Source organism: Otolemur garnettii, unplaced genomic scaffold (assembly GCF_000181295.1).
Source record: "Otolemur garnettii isolate 467f Iridium unplaced genomic scaffold, OtoGar3 scaffold00164, whole genome shotgun sequence".
NCBI lineage: Eukaryota > Metazoa > Chordata > Mammalia > Primates > Galagidae > Otolemur > Otolemur garnettii.
The window spans coordinates 2198389-2223518 of NW_003852559.1; the positions used below are offsets into that span (position 1 = coordinate 2198389).

General features: G+C 40.9%; 1 protein-coding gene across 1 annotated transcript in view; it reads left to right on the forward strand.

Moving 5' to 3' along the window:
* The window catches only part of SEC24D (SEC24 homolog D, COPII coat complex component), a 115715-nt gene continuing 90585 nt past the window's right edge, over positions 1-25130 (forward strand). The window contains exons 1-6 of the mRNA XM_012811565.2: positions 1-110; positions 2289-2447; positions 11408-11537; positions 16570-16718; positions 17926-18204; positions 18507-18634. Coding sequence (XP_012667019.1) covers positions 2327-2447; positions 11408-11537; positions 16570-16718; positions 17926-18204; positions 18507-18634 — 807 coding nt within the window. The 5' untranslated portion in view covers positions 1-110; positions 2289-2326. The remainder of the gene's footprint in view (positions 111-2288; positions 2448-11407; positions 11538-16569; positions 16719-17925; positions 18205-18506; positions 18635-25130) is intronic.

The window sequence follows — 25130 nt, forward strand, 5'->3', positions numbered from 1 at the left end:
GCGCGGCGGGAGAAGCAGCCGCAGCGGGAGCTGGGTCACCCGGAGCAACCGGCAGTAGGAGCGGAGCCGCAGGCTCTCGGAAGCTCCGCAGCGTGCGGGAGCGGGACCAGGTAAAGCCTTGCCCAGCCCGGACGCGCTCAGGCGGGACGGCCCCCTCCCGGGCACAGCTGGAGTGGGGTGCAGTGCCGGCCGGGTGGCGGGCGGCTGAGGCCGACGCTCACCTGTGGCGGGGCCGGCGGGAGGAGACCTCCCTCTCAGTTCCTCTAGCCCCCGGTGCCGGTAATAATGGGGCGGGTGGGGGGAGGTGGGCGTGGGCCTTCTCTACCCGCCCCCACCTTTGAGTCTCAGGATGCAACAACTGCTGGGTTAGGATCCTCAGTAGCCACAGCCTTTCACTGTCACTGCCAGCGGATTCCTGGTCTCCTATCAACTTAATTTCCTTTTCCTTGAGGGAAGGGACTGTTAGAAATAGTCCTAGTAAAAATGGCAACTGTATCTGTTAGCTTCGGGACATCCTGATGGTGAAACTGATTTGGCTAAATCCGAACTTGTGGCAGGGTGAGAAGTGCACCTTGGCTAGCCCGTTGCTGGGTGACAGTGGGCTGGAGGGCTCGTTTTGCGATTGGAGCTGCCCAGATTTTCATCCTGGGCCTGTTCATGCCAAGTGGCTTTCTGCCATGTCGCCTCTTGAAGCTGAGTCAGGTTTCTGAAACTTGGTGCTTATGTGAGGAAGTTTGACGTGGCAAACTCGGTTGCTTGAGGAAGCAAATTCCTCTCGGGACCCCATTTAGAGAGACCCGGCTGCTTCCTGCTGTTGGAATAGCTCTGCCTTTCTTTTCTGTTACTCAGCAACAGGCTGCCGCTTAGGTGTGTTCTGCTGACTTCCTAAATGTGCTTGGTTGGATGAGCTTGTCCAAAGCTCAAGCTGCCACGTCTCTCTCTGCTAAGTGGGAGGAAGGAAAAATGTTGTCAAGAACAAAGTGGACCAGAAGGCCTTTTGCCTCTCTCGCTCCTCTTTTTAGTTCTCCCCTCCCCAGGTGAAGAAAGTGATCTCATAATATTTTTACTTGGTTGCTTTAATTCTGGAAACTTAATGTGAAAATGAAACCAAATCACAAATTTTAGGCTTCGAGTTTTAAATTTGAAATGCCATTTTCTGAGTACAGATTTCAGGTCTTAGAAGGTATTGCGGATATTTCACCTTAAAAGGCAGCAAATAAAAAGAACAATGGGAACCTTGTGGCTGGGCTGGGTGAAGAAACTGGAGAGATGTTGTAGAACCAGTGTTTTTGACCTGGAAGGCTCTCAGAGGCATTGGTTTCTAACGGAGGGAACTGAGGCCCACAGAGGTTCTTTGGGTTATTCCACATCACACAGTGAAGTGTTGGCAGATACAGAATGAAAGCCCTCTTCTGCTACGATTCGGAGCATTTTCTGTCTTGTTATAAAAGGTGTTTTGAATATAGTCCTACGGAATGTCTCTTATTTTGTGAAAATTGGAAAATTTAAAGCAAATTGATGTCTGGATTCTGAGTAGAATCAAGATGAGTGTGTTATATTTGTGAGTGTGTGCGCCTACACATATAGGAAGTTACAGTTTTTTTCTTAGTTCTTTAAATATAGGTGCATGTGTTCTTAGAGGAGTGATACCATTTAAATCAGAAAGAGATTCTGTCATCTTTGTGAAACTACTGACAACGCTCAAATGTCTGTAGCTTACCACCTGGCTAGATCAATTATGACTCATCAAATAAGTCCATTATTAACTTTATCATTTGCTATACTTGTTGGACTATGATTTCTCTTGGTCCTAACTACCAGGTTAAAATTGCTAAGTAGAAGAGCTCTAAAAAGATACAAATCATAGAACACCTGATTGCAGACTTCTGGCGGTTATGGTGGTCAGTCAGTTGAATAGCATGGTACACTCTGTGCTGAAGTGTGGCAGGGGGAAACCAAAAGCACAAAATAGTAGGAACACTTAGGAGAGAACACATTTTAGGCTTCCAGTGAAAAAGTGGTTGGAAGTTGTTATTCAGGTTTCATGCTTGAGAATGTACCCAGAACTATTCAAGTGAGATTTACTTGAGTTTCAAAAAGCTATGGTTAGACCCATTTTAGGGAACAATGATCTGATACACTACGTTGTCTGATGTTAAGATGTTTCATGCACCTGCTACTGTACATTTCCTCAAAGCATCATAAACCCTTATTAGCAGTGTTTATATTTTAGCATTAAGTGACTAAAGCTCTCTTACATTAAAAAAAAATTTTTTTTTCTATTGCAGAGTTCTTTTGTAGAACTATCCTTTGGAATGATATTTTCATGATGAGTCAACAAGGTTATGTGGCTACACCCCCATATTCTCAGTCCCAGCCTGGAATAGGCCTTTCTCCCCCCCACTATGGGCACTATGGAGACCCATCGCATGCAGTATCTCCACCAGGTAAAATGTCTTATTTGGCCTTGAGTGTAAGTATTCAGTTCTCAGACTCAGAGACATAAGATGTTCTGGAGAGGAACTTTGAAAGCGTTGAATGGTTGTTATATGATCTAACGACATGAGATTATAGGATTATTTGGAAAAGTTTCTCAGATCAGAGCTACAGTTCAGTTATTGGATGAATAGTTTGGTTTTTAAATATAGACTAAAAGATGATATTCTGATATTCTATATTCTAAATATAGACTAAAAGATGATTTATTTTTACTGTTATTGTTCTTATTGTTACTTAGTGCTGTGAGACTATTGTAAATGTTCAATAAAACATGAATTTAATTTAATACATATATGTGCTAAGGTGATTGGGGCAATAATATTTGAAAATCAATTTTGAGATTGAAAAATACTGTTAGATTTGCACACTAAAGATTACTCACTGATAATAATAACAAGAAAAACTTGGTCTTGCCTTGAAATTTTTATTGAACAATACTGGTTGCTTTAAAATATGGTACTCAGTAGCAAATCTTGGCTTTGGAGACAGAGCTGACAGAGAAAGAAATAATGGAGTGGGAATGATGACTATTATTCTGATGGCAGCCAATATCATGAGGCTACCTCCCTTTATCAAAGAGCTACTCAGAAGGACCAAGCAAGCTTCAGGAGACAGGGGTGCGGCTAATAATAGCTTGTTTTAGGTCTGATGGTCCAAATATTTGGGTAAGACAGTTCTTGGTCTTCTGAGAAAATGCTGGGAATTCCACTCAAATCCATACCACAGATGTATCATTATACAGAGGGTGCCAAAAATATATACATATTTTAAGAAAAAAAACTGTATGAAATTTGTAATACTTAACTCATGTTTGACTTCTGCAGTTATAAGAGGTGCTCAGTGTGACTTGTATTTATCTTTTGTTATCAATATATATTAAGTATTACAACTTTAATACAGGTTTTTCCTTTCTTAAAATATGTATACATTTTTGGGGAGGGGGACTCTATGTATATAAGTACTGAAGAGGAATAAACCACTAGATACATTGAGAGAAACTGGAGAAAGATGGGTTAATCATTCTTGTAGGGTCCAGAAAGGCAAAATAATAAATATTATGGGGAGAATTGGCCCTAGATCAATTATAGATCATTTATGTAATGATAATCCATTGTGGAAATGGGCCATATATCAATTAACGAGTAATTCATTCCAGGGATCACTGGGACTGGCTCAGGTGTCTAGCATCCAGGAGGTGCTAGGAAGGATGCAGAGAGAGAGTGCAGTCAGGGAGGGTGAGGAAAGCCTTTAGGGAGGCTTAATGTTAGTGACCACACATAGTTTGCTACAGAAGGTGCTCTGAGATTGTGAATATCCTGTGCGAAGTCACCCTTATTATTTAATCTTCCCCCAGTTTTTGAAGACCTCCAGATGAGGCGTCCTTGCCCACGCTCAGGATTGATCCTCCCCGTAACATTTATAATCTTGCCTTTCTGGATCCTGTAGGAGCCGTTAACCCATCTCTCTAGTTTCTCTCTATCTGGTGGTTCATTCCTCCTTGGCATTTATGTATAATGATAATTATAAATTACTCTTTTTTGGTGCTTACCATGTATTAAAATCGAGTCCTAAAAGCTTCACATGTATTGATTCATTTAATACTCATACAGTGCTATACATTAAATTGTTAGCACTCTTCTGCAAATAAGAAAATTTTGGTATAATGTGATTTTCCCAGGTCCCAGAGCTGGTGTGTAGTGGAGCCAAAATTCGTACTCCAGCCCCTCAGGAAGACAAACAGCAAACTCTCTCACACATCTGAGTGCAGCACCTTCCTTCCTCTCTTCATAGCCATTTTACCTCCTCCGATGCATTTGGGAGGAATGGTGACTATCTGCCTCTGCCTCTCCTTACACTCCATAGCGTGCCCCCCATTCTCCCTTCCCCTTCTTTCCCTGGTGTTGCCATTGGCCTCCTGTTCCTAAAGGTAATAAACATTGTCCTGTCTGTCCTCTTTTGTACATAATGTTACTTACTGCTGTCATTGTTGTAGAACTCTCTGCTTCTTTGGTTTCAGTGACACATCCTCTTGTTGTTTTTCTTGGTTGCTTTCTGAACATCTCTTTTTGAAGGCACCTTCCTTGTTCTACATGACCCTTAATGTTGCTGTTTCTCCATTTATGTTCTATCTTCATTCCTCTTCTCTCACTCTGTATATTTGACCTTAAACTATATCATTCCATATGAATGCTTGTCTCTGAGATGTATTCCTCTTGCCTAGATGTCTCTCCTGAGCTGCAGACCCATATTTCCAATGGCCTACATGTTTACTCAGCATGTCAAACTTACTATGTCCAAAATGGTTTGGCATTCTTTCATAGAAGTCTAGTTTTCTGGCCTTCAGTACTCACTCAGTAGCATTATTTATTTAGCGGTCCACAGCAGAAACTCACTATTTGAAAACAAATCTCTTGGGTGGCACCTGTGGCTCAAAGGAGTAGGGTGCTGGCTCCATATGCCGGAGGTGGCGGGTTCAAACCCAGCCCCGGCCAAAAACTGCAAAAAAACAAAAAAAAACAAAAAAAACTCTCCCTTTTACCTACTCAACTGCAATTGGTCGGCCAAATTTCTCCCTCCCTTGATCACTGCCCTGAATTGAGTGCTGTAGTGTCATAGCTCATAGCAACTTCAAACTCTTGGACTCCAGTGATCCTCTTGTCTCAGCCTCCCGAGCAGGCTGGGACTACAGGCACCTTCCCCAATGCCTGCCTATTTTTAGAGATGAAGTCTCACTCTTGCACAGTCTGGTCTTAAACTCCTGAGCTAAGGCAATCCACCTGCCTCAGCCTCCCAGAGTGCTAGGATTATAGGTGTGAGCCAGAGTACCCAGCCCTCCCAAATCTTTCCCACTTGGTTCCTCTTTCCCATCTTCCTGTCAGTTATCTTGTTTGTATATCCATCTCTCACCTATATTACTAAAATGGTCCTTTCACTGTGACCCCACTCTCCAACATTGCTTTTTTCTAAGCCATCAACTCTTGAGTCAGGGGGATTTTTATAGAAAGCAAATCTAATTTGGACTATTGTTGCATAAAAGTTTCCAAAGGAGATCTTTTACAAAGGCTTAAAACCTTTTATGGCTTCTCATTGTCCATTTATATTTTTAAGCTCTTTGGGCCTTCATTATACTATGTATTTTCTTTTCTTTAGTTCACCTCCCCCATTCCGTATTTGAGATATTAAGTTATTGTCATTTACACAAACAATGTAACCTAATCATTTATATCCTTATATCAATCTGAAATTTAAAAAAGTTACTGTCACTTGCAAGCTGGTTTGTGCTTGTTCTCTGATTAGCACTTCCCATATCAGAAAGTCAACCTGTGCCTCCAAATTTTCCTCATAACAGAGTTATCTTCACACTCCTCCTTCAGACTCAGTTCAAGCGCCATGCTTGCAGGCATTTTGGCCATTTTATTCCTCAAACTTTTTTTTTTCTTTTCTTTTTGGCTGGGGCTGGATTTGAACCCGCCACCTCCGGTATATGGGGCTGGCGCCCTACTCCTTTGAGCCACAGGTGCCGCCCTCAAACTTCTTTATAAATGATGTTCTCCTAACATCTCAGCAGGCCTCTATGCCATTCACCACACTGTTAGAATCAATGTATCTGGAGCAGGGAAGGCACCCATTAGTGTTTTTAAAAGCATGTTTTAATTGACAGTTAAAAACTATATACATTTGTCACAAACTGCATGTTGTTTTGAAATATGTATACATCATGCAATGGCTAAATCAAACTAATTATCAAGGTTTATTCAGTGAATTAAGTGAATGACAAGCAGCAGCATTCATTAGCACAACACTCTGGTGTTTACTGGTATTTTAAAAAGCTGTATTTGTTGGATTAAATCCTTCATGCTTCAATTTAAACCACTTTCTCCTATTCAGTTCTCAGATGGATAATCAAACTGCCATACTCTGTAAATATGCCTTTCTGTAAATTGTTTTTATTTACTTATTTAGAGCTTATACTAAATCACCCCTGCCTGCATTTCTCTGTGGTGAATAACCTTAGGTACCTTAATCTTTACTCACCATCTGTCTTCCTGTCTAGTCGTTTGGTGATCTTTCTGCTAGTTTTCTGAGAGATACCAGCAACCTAGTTGTGGTTCCCTGAAGTGTCTGTTCCACCATAGATCTGGCCAGTGGCCCTCTTGCTCTGTACTTCTCATCTACCAAATCTCCACTTATGCCTGTTCACTGGGTTTTTGTAATGCTAATGCTATGTAGTAACTTCACAAATTTATTGAGTGAGCAAAATATTTGTGGTGATACAACAATGAATAAAATAAAACTAATCTCAGTCCTTATAGCGCATGCTTCTCTGGTGGCAAATGCATTACATTTAAAAGTAACAGTTATAATTCAGGGGTACCATCAGAGAGGAAGTGGTAGGTGGTGGTAGGGGCACCTACCCCAGAGGTGGTAGAGAGAAGGGAATCTTCCTGGAGAGGACAACCAGAAAGATGAGAGTTGGCCAGGCAGGGAGGCAGTTTGCTGCGGTTGCAGACGTGGCATTTTTGATGACCTGCAGGATATTCAGCATGGCTCAGGTGTGGCATGTAAGCAGTGAAAGGCATTACAGGAGCAGAATGTGGACCATCTTAAAGAATGTAGACTTTATTAAAAGGGGAAGAGGGTGCCACTGTAGTAATGTAGTCTTGGAAGGGTCACAGTCCAATGTGCATTTTAGAAAGAGCACAGGGAAAAGTGGAGAAGGGATTAAGGCTGGGCATCCTCTCTGGAGCAGGTTTGTCAGCCTCAGCACTATTGGCGGTTGGACAGACTGATTCTTTGTTGAGTGGAGGGGATGCTATCCTGGGAATTAGAGGATATTTAGCAGCTTCCTTGGCCTCCACCCCACCAGATGCCTGTAGTACCTCCCCTACTTTTGGGAGTTGTAGGAACCAAAAATGTCTCAGATAATGCCAAGTGTCTTGTTAGGGGCAAAATCACCCCTGGTTGAGGACTGCTTGTCTGGAAGCTGAAAGTCAAGAAGTGTTAAAGTCTTGGAACTAAGACAGGGCCTGTGGGGGTGGTGGCAGTGCTCCCCATAAAAGGTGAGCTTATGTAGGCACACCACCCCGCACAGTGCGTCAGGAACCATAGCCGTTCTGCCCATATAATAGGGACCTCAGGGAGCCTATCCTTGTTTAGTTTAGATAAGTTTCTCCTCCCCTTGCTGCCCCCCTCCCCCAATGTGGTTTTTAGTTTTGGTTTTAGCTTTCAGATCCAGAGCCAAATTCAAGGTATGCTTTCCTATGATGTGGTTTTGGTAAGGGCTCCTATGCTAAAAACAGTCCACCCTGGTGGAAAGGGATTTGTTAAAGGGCATCAGGAAGCAACCCCGAAATTAAAGAAAGAGAACCAGATTCAGGCCTGTGTGATCCATAAAGATGCCGCAATCCGAGCAGTAGTCACTGCTTTTTACCCCATGAGAGCTGGTCAGAGCCTCCCAGAAGTGTGTTGCTTTGATGATTTCAGTGTACACAGCCACCCAAAGAGTAAGGGAGTCTGGAAAATGAAGTTTCTGTCTTTCCAATTTAGGACCATACAGAAAAGCAAGCTGGAAAGGGCTTGGAATTATTGTTGGGTAAACTAATGCATGGTTTCTACCACTGTATTAAAGACCAGTTTGGGATCTTAGATATTTTCGTTTTCTTTCCTTCTTTCTTTCTTTTTTTGGCTTGAGCACAGTTATTTCCTTCTCACTGTGTAGTGTTAACAAAATTCTCATGAAAATTCTCCTTCTCATGTCTTATGAGGAACTTTATTTTCTTTGTGTCTGATCTCTTTCAAAAATGCCAATAATGTGGCCCAGGGAGGACTATGACTTTGCAGATACCAGCGATACTGACTTCCCTTTGCCCTAGGAATGGAGTCCAGATGACACACAGGACTTTGCAGTCTGACCCCAACAAAGTCGGACAACCTCCACTCTGGCCAGTTTCCCCACAGTCTCTCCACCCTGAGCTTTTTCCCAGGTCCCGATCATGCTGTCCTCCCTCACATCTTGCTCAAGCTTTGCCCTCTAACTGGCATCCCACCTGTCCACCATGCCAAAAAGACTTCTATTTCTCTTTTAAGATTTACCTCAAGCGGTTCTTCCTCTTTGAACTCCACTTGATTCCCTCAGGCAGAGTTAGAGAGTCCCTGGGCATATTACAGCATCATCACCGGTTGGCACTGTAATGATTTGTTTATGTGGCTGTGTCTTCTATAAATGCCTCGAAAGCATGTAAAATGTCTGTTGAGTAAGAATGCGTTTGAATCATTGCTATAGAGTTGATACCCAGAAATAAAAGGGAGAGTACATTTTAGTAAGATGGGTGTCTAACAATTCTGCTTGTATATATTGGAACTGTTTTCTGATTTTCTAGACAGATGGGGATTGTTGATGAAAACTGCTATTAAAGTACTATTTTTATTTTATGTTTCATTTTTTATTTTTTGAGACAGAATCTCAAGCTGTCACCCTGGGTACAGTGCCTGGCGTTACTGCTCACAGTAACCTCAAACTTTTGGGCTTAAGCGATCCTCTTGCCTCAGCCTCCCAAGTAGCTGGGACTTTAGGTGCCCGCCACAACACCCTGCTATTTTTTGGTTATAGTTGTCATTGTTGTTTGGCGGGTCCAGGCTGGATTCGAACCCACCAGCTCTGGTGTATGTGGCTGGCGCCTTAGCCGCTTGAGCTATAGGCACTGAGCCAAAAGCACTATTTTTAAAAAAGAATAGCTTTCTATTTCTTCTAGTGCATAGAATTAAATTGAAAATATCTTAGTGCAGCTGTTGTGGATTTTCACATTTGATCTTAGCCAAAAGGCAGAGAAGTGATGTTGTAGATTTCGTACTTTTGTCCAAAATGAAAATACAAGTGTGCATATAGTTATAGGGTGTGTGTAGATATAGATGGAGAGGCTGCACACATTAGGATAAAAATGGTTGAAAAGAGCAGTATACAGGATTAAACAGACCGCGACAGAGCAGAACAGAGGATATGACCAGGAGAGAGGAAACAATTATTCTGGCTGCTGTTATAGCCATCGCCTCATTTAATTTTCAGCACTATCCTTGCAGATAAGTGTCATTATTGCCATGACATGGTGTTACAAGTCAAGGCTCTAAGAAATAAAGTATCTTGTCAGAGTCACAGCTATTAAATGGTAGGGAAGGAATTCAGACCCACATCTGGGTAACTTCAAGGTTTTTCTAACTTTGTTGGATTTGAGGTTTAGAACTTTTTTATTTTTTAGAGAAGAGGTCTTACTATGTTGCCCAGACTGGACTCTTATTCAAGTGATCTTCCGCCTTGGCCTCCCAAGTAGGTGGGGTTACAGACACATGTCCCTACACCTAGTTGTGGTTTAGAACTTGACATAAAAGTGTAGTGCTGTAAGAATAATATATATTGAAAATGGTGGTCAATGAAAATCGATAAATGAAATTATGACTGTACAGTTAACATAAAAAATTTCCTCAGTTTAAGGTATTCTGTTTTAAGAGAAGAAACCTTTGTAAAAGTTTCAGTAATATTATTCATGAAAACTGGCCCTTCTCTGGTCACCTGCCATTCTAGATCACCCAAACCTATGAAAGTACTCCCTTGAATGTATTACAGTGACAGTGTGAAAAACTCCTCCTGGGTGAATGCAGGTCATCCAATTAGTCCCTTTCTCTCTGAGGAGATAAACTTTCTGGAGGAGGAGAACAGGGGAAAGAAGCTGTTAGTATGAAATACCAACCGTGAGGTCCAGTGGAAGAGGGCATAGCAGGTGGCTAGGAAGTCATCGGTGACTTTGCCAGAGAGGTGGGTAGGAATAAAAGGAAATCAAATAGGCTGGAGCACAAACAGGCAGTCTGGAAGCAGAGAGAAGAAACAGAAGAATGCACTTGTCTTTTTATTTCAAGAGGCTGCCTCAAGCAGTTAATGTAGTAGTCTAACACAGGTAATCTAGTAGTCTAAGTTTATTCTGTAGACGGAAAATAGAGGTCTCAAAGATAAGCTTCTTGCCCAAGGCCACACAACTACTACCAAGTGGCCATAGGGGAACTTGAAACATGGCAGTTTCTCAAGAAAAAAAGAAAAATGTCTAAAGATAGTTCCAAAGAGAAACCATTAAAGATCTCTGTTGGAGAAGAGCTGCTGATACATGAAAACACAGTCATTAATTGCATGTGATCCTGTATTTTGTCTGAGTGAGTATGATGACTGGAGCAGTCCCCCAACTGTTTATCACCCAACTATTTAAGATTGAGAAAAAATTATTAAGCAAAGGATGTGCTCAGGTTTTTTAGAAAAACAGATCCTACTCTCCATTTGCTTTCTTCCTGGTGTCACTCAAAGGCATTCTCCATGGTCTTTCTTTGATCCCCTACAATTAGAGTTAGAATGCTCTAACAGTTCATGCCTCGTACTGTTTTGCCAGATTTATTTTCTGGAATCCAACCATACCTCAGTTTAAGGGATCCTGCTTTCCATTGTGTTCTCTGAGTATTCTTTGTGGAGTAGTATGCTCTATCGAGGTGCTTTGATCACATGCAGAGATTATTTCTTCTGTTTTAGTTGTGTGGTGTTAAAATTATTACTTTCTTTCCTGTTCTTTTATCTTTATGACAAGTACCTCTGCCAGAGCCTGGCATTGACAGGTCCGAAGGTGATGGTTAAATCAAGGGGCCTTGACCTAACCCATTTGTTTCCTTCCTCTTCCACCTCGTTTTATTTATTTATTTATTTATATTTATTAAATCATAGCTGTGTACATTAATGCAATCATGGGAGACAATGTGCTGGTTTTATATATGATTCAAAATATTTTCATCAAACTGGTTTTTATTTTTAACCTAATATGTTTATGTCATCTCTCTTTGCACATTGATATACTTCTAAATTCATGCCCCTCCCTTGCAGGTATGGTGAAGCCAGCAGGGCCTTTGGGGGCTGCTGCCCCTGGGGTGATGCTGCCTCCAGGCCCCCCACCTTCTGGACCCCATCAGTTTGGCCAGAACGGAGCTCATGCCTCAGGTCATCCTCCCCAAAGGTGAGCTAGGTTGATTCCAGCCTTCATTTGTATATTGTACTCAAATAGTCTCAGAAATACCAGCTAAACTTGAATGTTTATAGGTTGAAAGTTTGACCTCTTGATAATGTCTATATTCTTGGGAAGATCTCCTGAAAAGCTTATGTGAAGACAATGTAGGAAAAGAAAAAAAAAAGTTAGGAGGAAAAAACATTAGTAGGTATTTAAAAATGTACCAGAAAATTACTTGTGTCAATGCCACGCCTTTTAGTTTTGAGTTATATTTAGTTTTAGAATTTTGTATTAATTTCTAATTCTTTCAGATGCCTATGGCCTGTATTTCTTAATAAAATTTTAAGTCCCCCTATTTCTTTGATCCTTCATAGCACTGAGCTCAGTGCCAAGAAGTGCTTAATGAATATTTTTAAATTAAATCAGATTGTGGCCAATGGTAAAGTCTGTGAGTTTGATGTGGAAGGCACAGAGATGCCAGCGAGGGACTCTCAAAAAGGTAGGGCTGTAGTAAAAACAACACAGGAAATAAATCTTGTGTTTGTGTTTGGAATACGTTGAGGAAGGGAGAAATTGGGAGCAGGCATGGAGAAGCCACAGTATGAAATGTATGAAATATTCAGAATCTGGAGCCCACTTGGCACTGTTCCCTGGGAAGGGAGCCAGCATCACACCTTCCCTTTTAGAAATCTTATTATTGCTTATGCCGAGAGGTGTTGCAGCTGAGAGCCACAGTGCCAAGGGCTAGGCAGTGTTTGTTTTGGAGTTTCTTCAAGAATTACCTAGAGGCCTTATTTCTCAGGTTCCTTTCTCAGATTGTTGGGAGGAAGGGGAAGTAATGCTGAAATGTAAATCTGGACCCTTCTGAATGGTGAAGCCATTTAGACATTGCCTTTCAAGAAGCCTCTAGTCCTCCATAGTAAGAAAACTCCTACTGGGATATTTTAAATCATTGAATTAATCCTTCCATGGGGCAGTTGTGAGTTTGACACTTGCTAACTCTTGTGTGCCGTGATAACATTTGCCATGGAAATGGTAGCTATGGAATGCATTGGAAGGTTAATGCGGGACACAGAGGATGAGTCTACTTTGGTTTAAGTGTGATTGTGGTTTGAGCTTGGAGCAAGAATTCAAGGGCCTTTGTTAGAACCTGACCCTACCACCTTTAGTCTCATGAGAGTGATTATAGGAAGGTCAAGAGAGGGAAAGCAAAAAGACCAGGAATCAGGAAGCCTCCTCTGGTGAAAGTGGTTAACTAACTGTAGATGCTGGTGAAGTGCCTTGGCCTCTCTGCTCCTCATTTTCCTCACTCATAAAATGAGAGGAAAGACTCCTCAGTCCAGAGGTAAAGGGGAGAAGATCTGGAAAAATTCATTGCTTTAAACTTCCAGGAATCACAGGTGGTTTTTAAAATGAAATGCAAAGATGGAACAGCTGGCTTCAAGTTTAGAAAAGGTTTTGGTCACTGGTGTTAGCTGGACTGGATGATCTTTTTGGTTTATTGCTTTTTGTTCTACTTAAATCAGGTTCGTTAGGAATAAGTGAATTGTGCAGTTTCCTATCACGAAGACCCTTGCTGTGTGATTGTGAGCTCAGCACAGGGTCTGGGGCAGGGAGAGCACAGGCCGTAGAGGCAGGACATGTCTGTTAATCTTGCCTGGGCAGATACTCGCTGTGTCTTGGTTTGCTCATGACAACTGCAACAATAATGTGTGGTTGTGAAGATTTTGATGATTAATGCATGCAGTGTACTCGTGAGGTACTCAACACTTGTTAGTGGTTATCAGTACTAAGTCCATTGGATGTGGAAAAGCGACTGTCTGTAGCTTGTCCTTCCACAGAGCTCAGTTTAGTTACTTATGACAGCTTGATCTCCTTTTTTTATTATTCCTAGGGAAGCTTGCTACGACTTGGATACTGCTTTGAAGGTTGGAATTGGGGGTAAAAATGAAAAAGTCAAAGAAAATTCTAGTGTTTCAGGCTAAGCCTCCAGGGTTACCGTGTTACCTAGCCCTCCCAGGACAGACACACTTCTGTAAACATAGTAAAGTTTAAGAGCAAAGTACACAGTGATGGTGCAGGTGAATCATACCAGTCTGATGGATGAGGTTGTCAAAGAGCACACAGATGGTTTATGACCCTTTTGTGGGTTCTAGCATTTCTGTGTCACTCTTACCTAAAAGATCAGAGATATCCCTTAATTTTTACCATATTTAAACAAATAAAAGATACAATTTGGCCACTATGTTGATTTAAATTTAAAATATATAAAAGTATAACATGTATAAATAAAAAATTTTTATTTAAAAAATATTGTTATTTTGTGTGGCGCCTGTGGCTCAAAAGAGTAGGATGCTGGCTGCATATACCAGAGGTGGTGGGTTCAAACCTGGCCCTGGCTAAAAGCTGCAAAAAAAAAAAAAAAAAAAAAAATTATTATTTTGAGTATAATGTTTCATAAACTTTAAAAATTATGTACAGTTCTTTATCCTTTTCTTTCTCTCTTTCTTTGTCTCTCTTTCTCCCTTCCTCCCTCCCTTCCTTCCTCCCTTTCTTCCTTCTTTTTGAGACAAGTCTCTCTCTGTCTCCCTGGGTAGAGAGCATGGCGCCATAGCTTAGAGCAACCTCAAACTCTTGGGCTCACGTGATCCTCTTGCCTCAACCTCCTCTGTAATACTTCCTATATTTAAGTTGATCAGAAAGAAATGGTTTCTTTGTGAATTTCTAAAGCCTGACTCTCAGAACGTACAATAAACACTAAGGATAAGTAAGCATTTGAGTTAAAAGTAGTAGCTAATGGTTGTATATTCTCTCATTCTGTATTTTAAATCTTTAACCTTTTGTTAGGTCAAAATAATACTTGAAGCTGCTTGTGTCATAACTCCTATTTGAAATGTATTCTGTCCTACCTGTATTGTCTATGCAAAAAATTATTTATAGAAATTTATTTATTTATTTGAGACAGAGTCTCATTTTGTCATCCTCAATAGAGTGCCATGGTGTCATTTCTCTCAACAACCTCAGACTCTTGGGCTCAAGTGATGCTCTTGCTTCAGCCTCCTGAGTAGCTGGGACTATAGGTGCCTGCCACAGTGCCCGGCTATTGAGGCAGTCTTGCTCTGGCTCAGGCTGGTCTTGAACTTGTGAGCTTGGGCAGTCCACCTGCCTTGGCCTCCCAGATTATAGGTGTGAACCACCATGCCCGGCTAGAATTTTCTATTTTAAAAATATTATTGAGACCAGAAGTCCGAGACCGGCCTAAGCAAGAGCGAGGCTTCTTCTCTCCTAAAAGAATGTTAGTCAGGAATGGTGGTGTGTGATTATAGTCCCAGCTACTCAAGAGGCTGAGACAGGAGGATTGTTTGAGCCTAGGAATTTGAAGTTGCAGTGAGCTATGATGACATCACTGCACTCTAGTGTCAGCAACAGAGCAAGACCCTATCTTTAAAAAACAAAAAACAAACCATAAAACTCCCCATTGTTTTGTTAACATTTGTGACACATTTTTGAAAATGTGGAGACTTTTTCTTCATTTAACTTTCTGCTTCCCCAGTCCCTGCTCATTCTGTATCTACTTTTGTGTTCTTACAGAGAGTGTTTAATTACCCCCATGCCTGGATTTTTAAAAAAAGGTTTCTTCTTATGAAGAAATGGATTTATAAAACAGATCTTTAATATAATTCTCGAGAACATTTTTCAGTGTTCACAACGTATTTTAAATGTATTAAGCACGACTAAAATTGTATTTTGCCCCAAGTGTTTTATCAGCATCATTAATTGATTAGAAATATAAAGAAAGCTTTTACTGTGTACGGTAACTTTTGATTAGTGGGCACAAATACAGGGTTTGATGGAAGAAATAAGACCTAGTGTTAGATCAGTAGGGTGAACACAGTTTACAATAATCTATTATACATTTAAAAATAGCTAGAAGAAAAGAATTCAAATGGTTCTGGCATAAAAGATAAATATTTAAGGTAGTGGATATGTCAAGCACACTGATTTGATCTTTACAAATTATGTAAATGTATTAAATTAGCACATGTACCCTGAAACTATATACATCTATTATGCACCAATAAATAAATTATAAATTGTGATCCTGCAACCTAAGTACAAAAATGTTAATTTTTGTATTTTCTATCTTTATACATATTTCCCCCCCCCAAATATTTAAATCATAGGATACTTAATCTGTGTTGGTCTTCTAAGATTATTTTATAGGAGAAGAATTCGACAATTTTGTTTAGCAATACTTTTGGGTTACAACACTGTACCTTCTAAATTTTATAATCAGTTATCTGCTGAAGGATAGCTTGTAGTTGTGAGTTACATGGAAAGAGCATTTAGAGCATTCATCCATTGAACACCAAACGTGAGATAGCATTATTCTGGGAATGTGCTTCATATCATACAAAGTAATCATAGGTCAATTTTAAGTTTTGTTTATAATAATCACTCAAACCAAAACGTATGAAGAGAAATGACAAAATAAAATTAGTATGATATTTTAGAAAGTGTATTCACTTAAGACTTGGGGAAAGCCTGGTCCCAGTGTTGTCACAAACAGGTCGTGGTACTTTAGGCAAAACACAAGCCATTCCTGGGCTGTGCTTCTGACCTCTCAAGTGGCAGTTGGGGACAGCAGGCAAGATATGAGCCACTAGAGAAAGTCTGTGGTTGGAGGAGTTGAAATCAAAATATATCATTTGGGAAAATTTAATTTGATTTAAAATTTAAAGTTGTTAAGAATCCGTACTGTGAATCTAAGGCACAGAGCAACATAATAGGAACTCTGTTCAGACGGTGGTTATTGTTTAATGCAAAATAAGGAAAAATAAACATCTAGTAAATTCAAACTAAATCGAAAGTAAAGTGTGATAAAGTTATTGACATTTGTTGGATGTTGTTTGCTTATGAAACTCTAGGACAGCGGTTTCCAACCTATGGGCCGTGACCCACAGGAACCGGGTCGTGGCATTAGGAAGGTTGAGAACCACTGCTCTAGGATATTGTTTAAAACCATTTTTATCTCTTTCAGATTTCCAGGCCCTGTGCCTGTCAACAGTGTGACATCTTCATATGCACCCTACCAACCTTCCCCACAGTCCTCTTATCCAAGTCCTGTGTCTACTTCATCCGTCACCCAGCTGGGTAATCAGCTCAGTGCTATGCAAATCAACAGCTATGGTAACAGTTTTATTATTAGTGTTCATTGACTGCTTTGTGTAATGATTATTTTTAATGAGAAATATTTTCTTCATTCTTAAAATAGACACGACCATGGCATACCATATTGCATTAGTATTTGGAGATTTTTATATAAAGCATCTATATTATAAATGGCTGTAATTAATTTTTTTCTGACTGTGCTGCCATTTATTTCAACAAAATTGACAGACCCTCAGGATATCTTACCTTCAGTGCTAGGACAATAAAACAAAAGAATGCTGATTTCACAAATAGGCATTAGGACAGTGAAACTGTTTTAAGAAATATGAGTGTATTTTATTTAACCTTGTGTTTATTATGGGCCCCCACAACTGAAAATATAATACTCATTGTTTCACAGTGCATTTAAATTTTGTGTTTAGATCATGGGAAGAATGGAAGCTCAGATGTTGTAATGCAAAAAAGAGAATAAGAGAAAAGAATTTTGGAGTCATAGAAAAGTTCCATAGAATTTTGGAGTCATAGCTACTGTAGTGGATAGCATAGTCAGCTGTTTATCTTGATGAAGAATGTTTCTATGGTACTTAAAATTAGTTTTTTATAAGTATCAGTAAAAAGCCCTCAGAATATTTTCTCTCTCTCATGAATTTCAAAATGAATAAAGTCTTTGAAGAAGCAATTCAATTTCATGTAGTCAGAGAAGAGAAAACATGAATCTGGTTTTACAGCCCTTTCCAAGAATGATTGGAAAGCAAGTTAGTGGCCCGGCCCTTCCCACTGGTTATTTCTACCCAGCTCTGAAATCTGTTTGATCAAGTCAAGCACAGGATGCAGATAATTTGTTCAATGTGTAATTTACCTGTATAATGCTTATTAAGTAATACATTTTTTCTATATGATTTTCTAGATTTTGTACGACATATAGCTATCTTAATGCATGTCTTATGTAAAGTTAATGCAACTGAGTTAAAATGTATCCTATGCTTTCACTAAAGTTGTGAATGTTGCTTTTTTACCTTTTAAAATTTTCAATTATATAAAATGCCCCAAATAGCATTTGTATCACTTTCCAAAAGAAGATTTCAGTTTGTGGTCAAGACCCCGAAAGTGTATAAGGGTGCACTCTTGCTTTAGAGAAAAACAAAGGTCTCTGTCATGTAGTTTACAGAAGTCAGAGAGCACAGCCGTGTGGCACTCAGGTGGACTGGTTTTCTTTCTTACACAGGTTCGGGCATGGCTCCTCCCAACCAGGGGCCCCCTGGTCCTCTGTCAGCCTCAGCATTCCAGAGTCCTCCACGCCCTCCACAGCCATCTATTTTGCAGCCTGGATCTCAAGTTCTCCCGCCACCACCCACCACGATAAATGGCCCTGGTGTCTCGCCTTTGCCTCCTCCACCTCCGTACAGGCAGGATGGGCTCCCTGGGCCTGCTCCTCCGAGTGCACAGTACCAGCCCCCACCTCTTCCTGGCCAGGGCCTGGGTGCTGGATACCCTCCGCAGCAAAGTAAGGGGGGCAGGCGGTAGAGGACAGCCGACAGCCTTGGGTTACCTAGGGGAACCCTTAACTGGAAATCAGCTTTGCTCCTGGGTTACTAGTGTGTATCACATTTAAGAGATGGAGTAGATTTTGAACAGTGTGGCCAGAGCCAAGAACTGGGACACTGACAATATTCATACTTGACTCCTTGCCTTATTTAAGAAGTTAAAAAACACAATATGCTTGACTGAACAGCATAAGGTTGTCAGTGAGTCTTACGTAGGGGATTTGGTCCTATAGCTGTTTCTTTTAAAATTTTTCCCGAGCAGCTAACTCTGGCCCCCAGATGGCAGGCGCGCAGCTTTCCTACCCAGGAGGCTTCCCTGGAGGTCCTGCACAGATGGCTGGTCCACCACAGCCCCAGAAGAAGCTGGATCCTGACTCTGTCCCCAGCCCTGTAAGTGTTCTTCTCCCATAGTCTCCCTCACAAAGGAGCATTTTCATTCATTGTTCTTAGAATCTCTTCTGTTTGTTGGCATTTGTCTTGTCCTTTATCACAGAAGGTAGGAGATACTCATCTCCTTTGTATGTATGTACAGGGTGGGGGCATGGTAGGGGTCTCCATGGGAGAACAGCCTATGTAGGCTATTGTTTTCTATCATATCAGCCAGGCAGTGTCTATTACCATTGACGTTGACATACACTGGCAGTATCTATTGCTGTTTAATGAGTAATTAGCAGTAAAAGTATCTCCTGTATAAACATGCTTTTCAAATAACTACAGAGTCCTTTTCAATAAGGGCAAGACTGAAAATATGAAATATTTTTTGTTTTGCACATTAAGAAAATAAAATTTTTTAATGTTAACTTCAAACTGGAACTTAAAACTCTTCTCCTTTCTAGTGATTTTCTTTGGAGGGTTCCTTTTTAATAACTGTTATCACTCAGTTCTCGAGTTTGCTTACAATTAGAAAGATTTATTTATCACTTAGGTTGCATGTATAGGCTGCTGAGGATTGACTTAATTTCTGCTTCACCTGCCATTATCATCCCAGAATCCAGAGTAAAGAGGTGCCACTATGGGGACATGCTAGCTATTCTTGTGGCAGAGGGAGAAAAAAAAAAAAGAGAGCCAGCTGGCCAAAATACGCAATAGCTCTTAAAGCTTTCATTCAGATGTGGCATGTGTCACAACCACTCCTGTGCCCTTGGACAAAGTAAATCTTACAACAAAGCCTAATGTCAGTGGGGCAGAGATGTATACGCCTCCCTCGGGAGGGAGCTGTAAGATTTATGGTGATGAGTGGCGGCTAACATTCCTTCAGATTAATAATGCAGTCAAATATAGTTAATTTCAGGTCTTTGAATAGGTTCTATAAACAGAAATAGGAAAAATTAGAAATAAAGCAGTGAGCACAAAGAGCTACTGTATTAGCTAACTTTTGCTGTGTGACAAGCCACTACAAAGCTTAGTAGCTTAGAACCACTGCTTGTTAATACTCATGCGTCAGTGGGTTCTGGCGCAATTCTGCTAATGTGGGCCAGACCTAGCTGATTGTGTATCTGGGTACCGCTGGAGGCTTGTCTGGTGCCTGTATGGTTTAGGATGGTTTCTGTGGCTGTTGTTACAAATTAGCACAAATTAGTTGATTTAAACAACAGAAATGTTTTCTCCCAGAGGTCAGACAAACCAACGTGTTGGTGGGTGTGATGGTTTGAATATTTGTCTCTTATAAAACTCATGTTGGAACTTAATCCCTATTGTGGCAGTATTGAGAGGTGGGGTCTTTAAGAGGTGATTGAGTCATCAGTGCTTTGTTCTCCTGAATGAATTAACCCATGTATTAGTGCATTAGCGGGTTAAGGAGATATCATGAGAATGGAACTGGTGGCTTTATAAGAAGAGGAAGGGTCCTGAACTAGCATATTCAGCCTTCTCACTGTGTGACTCCCTGAGCTGCCCCAGGACTCTACAGAGTCTTCACCCACAAGAAGGTCCTCACCAGATGTGTGCCTTCCACCTTGGACTCTCATCCTCTGTGACTGTAAGAAATAAGTGTCTTTTCACTATAAATTACCCAGTCTCAGGAATTCTGTTGTGAGCAATGAAAAACAGGCCAAGACGGCAGAGCCATGTTCCCTTTGAAGGCTACTGGGGAGAATCTGTTCCTTGATTGTTTCGGATTCTGGTGGCTATAGGCCTTTCTGGGCTGGTGACGCCAGTTCTGCTTCTGTGATCACATTGCCACTTTCTCTCACTGTGTTTTCTTTTGGGGGCATCTGTTCCAAACCTCGTCTGCCTCATTCTTACAAGAATACACATGATTCAAATTTAGAGCCCACCCAGATCATCCAGGAAAAGCTCCTCTTAAGGTCTTTAACTTAATCAGTTCTTTTGCCACATGAAGTAATTTTCACAGGTTTTGGAGATTAGGACACAGGGGTATCATTTGGGGGCCATAATATTGCCCACCACAGACAGTGTTATTCATGTATCTTGTGTACCAAACTGGGGACAACTGGACCATATTGCCAAGCTTGCTACACCAGGTTTATTCATGTGGTGGCAGACTTCCAGCAGGCAAAGCAGAAGAATGCAAGGCCTCATGAGGCTTAGGCTTGGAACTGGCCCATCGCTACTTTGTTACATTCTCCTGGACAAAGCAGGTCACAAGACTACCCCAGATTCAAGAAATAGAAAAGTAGACTCTACCTTTTTATGGGAAAAGGTGCCAGTCTTTGAAAATGGCACAGGTATAGGGAAGGGTAGAGAATTTTGGCTATTTTTGTAATCTGTCACTTATTTTCTAACTATTTGAATAGAAACTTGAACATTTTTAAGAAAGTGTCTATTGCTGGAATATGTTAGAAGTTAAATTTTAGCAACTCTTAGTGCCTTTATTGCTAATTATACTGCCAGCTATTACTTTTATGGTGAGAAAGAGAGAGAGAGATTGAGAGATTGATTGATTTAAAGAACTGCTCACTTGATTTTGGGCTGCAGGCTGGAGACCTAGGGAGGAGTTGATGCTGCAGCTGAAGTCTAAAGGCATCTGGAGGGAGAATTCCCCTCCAGGAACCTCAAGGAACCTGTCCTTTTCTCTTAAAGCCTTCAGCTGAGGGTAGTCTGCTTTAAAGTCCACTGGTTTATAGATCAATGACATCTAAAACAAAACCTTTACAGCAACATCTAGACTGGTGTTTACCTCCAAAATAGGTACTGTGGCCTTGTCAATTAACATAAAATTAACCATCATATCCTCTTTCTCTTACATCATCACTTATTTGAAGATGACTTAAAATTTTCTCTGTTGAATCATTCTCATCAGAGTATAAATAGCTATAATGCTTCCAATCATTCATAAAGGCAGCCTTCCTTGGCCCCTGCCCAAATCTGGGTCTAGTTTTTTTCCATCTCTTGGCTTTCCTTTATAGTTAGAAATCTGCAGAAGAGTTGCCTATACCAGCTGTCTTCAGATTATCTCTTCCTACTCTCTCCTGAACCTATTCCAAATCAGATTTCATCACCACAGCCCTGTAGGCTTGTGTTTATGTAGTTCACCACTGACTTCCCACCACCAGAGCTAATGGTCAGTTCTCACATCTCATCTGTCTTGACTATCAGCAGCAATTGTATACATATATTTACTCCATTTTTCTTAAAACAAAGCCTTTACGTTGAGTGCTAGGGCACCACCCATTGCCTCATCTCTCTGCTGGCCCCCTAGTAGCTCTTGTCTTCTTGGTTGGTTTCACTTCTTCTCTCTGACCCTCTAACTCTCTGAGTTAGAAGTATCCCAAGACATAGTCTGGGACCTGTCCCATTGACATTCACTCTTTAGGTCAATACTACTTTATGTGTGTTCCCTGGATAGCACTATCAACCTGGGAGCTTATTAGAAATTCGTGTTCTTGGCTCGGTGCCTGTGGCTCAAGCGGCTAAAGGCACCAGCCACATACACCTAAGGTGGCGGGTTCGAATTCAGCCCGGACCCGCCAAACAACAATAATGGCTGCAACCAAAAAATAGCTGGGTGTTGTGGCGGGCGCCTGTGGTCCCAGCTACTTGGGAGGCAGAGGCAGGAGACTCGCTTGAGCCCAGGAGTTGGAGGTTGCTGTGAGCAGTGAAGCGATAGCACTCTACCCAGGGGGACAGCTTGAGGCTCTGTCTAAAAAAAAAAAAAAAAAAAAAAAGAAAGAAATTCATGTTCTTAGCCCAGACCTACTAAGTCAGAATCTCTGGGGGTGGAGCCCTGAAAACTCTTTCAGTGATTCCATCTATTCTTGTGGCTTTAAATGAGATGCAGATATTCCCAGTTAAAACCATTTCCCTGAAATCCAGATCCAGTTCCATTCTTCTAGCTCCACAGGCCAGAAACCTTAGAATCATGATTAATTCTCTCTTTCTTATGAATCTCGCATATAGTTCTTCAGCTAATTCATTGATGCTACTGTATCTGCTTGTCTTGCTTCAAGCCTCTACCATCTGTCTACCTGGATTATTGGTAAGATCCTCCTAACAGGTCTCCCTGTACTTTCAGTCTGCACAGAGCAGCCCTGGTGGTCTATTCACATTCTAACTCAGATTATGTCTTAGCTAAGAAAATCCCCAATATTCCTCTAGTTAAAAACAGAAGTTCTTACAATAGCCTGCAAGGCCCTCCATTATTTGTCACACCTGGCTCTCCCACACCTCCTGCCATAAACATGGTGCACATACCCCCTCTGACCTGGTCTCTTACTACACTTTTCTTTTGCTTCAGCTGTACCAGTCTCCTTATAATTCCTTTGACTTGCCAAGTGTGCTCCTGCCTCAAGGCCTTTGCACTTGATGTTTCCACTTCCCTAGATGTATGCAGGGTACAAATCACATCCTCAGTTCCTTCGTGTCTTCGTTGCTCACCCCCGGTCTCCCTAGTACTCCTTCCATGTCAGTCCATAGCCATAGCACATGTTACTATATGAAATAGGGTGTATTATTTATACATTCATTTGCCTTCTACACTATAACGTCAGCTCCATGAAGGCAAAGATTTGGTTTTGTTAACTGCTGTGTCTCTAACACCTAGAAAAGGTCCTGGTACGTTGAATGAATTCACATATTTGTTGAGTGGATGAATGAACAACAAAAGCAGTCAGCAGCAGGTGCTGTGATTCATCCAAGACCCTTAAAATACATATGTACAGATCAACGTATAGTATTATTTTTATCTTAAAAGTAATGAAATAATGATGCCAGATGGAGCCTGTTTTTTTTTTTTTCTTTTTTGAGACAGAGTCTTACTATGTCACCCTCAGTAGAGTGCTGTGGCATCACAGCTCACAGAAACCTCAAACACTTGGGCTTAAGAGATTCTCTTGCCTCAGCCTCCCAAGTAGCTGGGACTATAGGTGCCCACCATGATGCCCAGCTATTTTTTTTTTATACTCGTTTAGCTGGCCCGGGTTGGGTTCGAACCCACCACCCTTGGTGTAATGTGGCTGGCTCTGTAACCACTGCGCTATGGGCATGGAGCCAGATGGAGCCTGTTTATGTTCCTATTACCAAAGTAACATGCTTTTGCTAACTAAATTCTTCCTCTGGAAAGTAAAATCATGTTTACTGCTCTCCCACTGTACTCCAGTCCTGAGCTACGTGCTTATGATGGTTTTAGCCACTTTTTGAAAGTGAAGAAATTGGTGTCGTCATCAAAATTCTTCTTCCCTCCCTTTCTGCACTCACAAGAGGGTTATTCAGCAGCTGGATGCTTCCTATTCCATTTTCTCTCTCCAGAATTCCAATCATTACTTTAAGCAACTTGCCTTGCATGACACATATCTTTTTTCTCCCTATCTTCTCGTTCAAGAGAATTGCTTTCTTTTTCCCCCTCATTTCTGATTCTATTTTATGAACTCAGAATGCTCCATTCACAGCACATAAGTGTGAAGATAATTCTAGTGGCACATCTTCTGAAGGAAAAAGACATCTTTACTTTTTCAGGTAGCTTTGGCATTGTCATTAAATCTAAACTTTTTAAGTACCAAATCACAGTTTAAATTTCTATTGAAGTTTAAGCCTGTTTTTCAAAAACATTCATTTAAGGTAAATAAAAAAGCTGTAGTATGTTTTAGCAATTATTAGAATTACTTTTATTTTTACTCTTCTTTGCTTTGTCCAGCCGAGACATGGATTTAGAAATGTAAATTAAATGTAAATGTAAATTATAAATGGATAGCTTAAAAAATAAACTTTTTGGAAATATATAGGTTCAGTACTTTAGGGACACAAATATATTATCATGGCTTTTACCTTCTGTTATATTTGATGTTTTTGTTGGTTGAAATGATTGCAGTAATCATTAGTAATATAAAAACTACGCTAAGCCAGGCCTGGGGGTTTTATGCCTGTTGTCCCAGCTACTCGGGAGGCTGAGGGGAGAGGATCACTTGAGGCTGGGAGGTCAAGACCAACTGGGGCAACATAGAGAGGCTCCATCTCTACAAAAAATAAGAAAAAAAAAGATTCAAATTTTGAAGGAACCCAATGGACCTTGTGTCCAAAATATAGACTATAATTAGACTGTTTTGATTTTTCTGTTTGCTTCTTGTCTCTGAGCATGAGTCTTTAGTCCCATCTGTGTCTGATAGTAAATATGTCTGGAATACATTTTATATCCTAAATTAATAATAATTCAAATCCTATGAAATTAGGAAGGTAGATGTGTAGATTTAAAGGCAGACTAACTCTGCCATCAAGAGAGTTCCTTGAAAACAGTGGTGTCACTGCCGGCTGGGGCCTGGGTGGGATGTGGGGGAAGGACAGAGAAGGTAACATTTCACAGTTTGGCGAAAGACGGTTTTCACGTTATTAATGGGTTAGTTACATGAAACATTGCACATCCTTCCGAGTTCCTTATTCTAGTCTGGACATTCAGTTTTCCTGTTCCCTGCCCCCTTACCTACTCCCCCCCCCC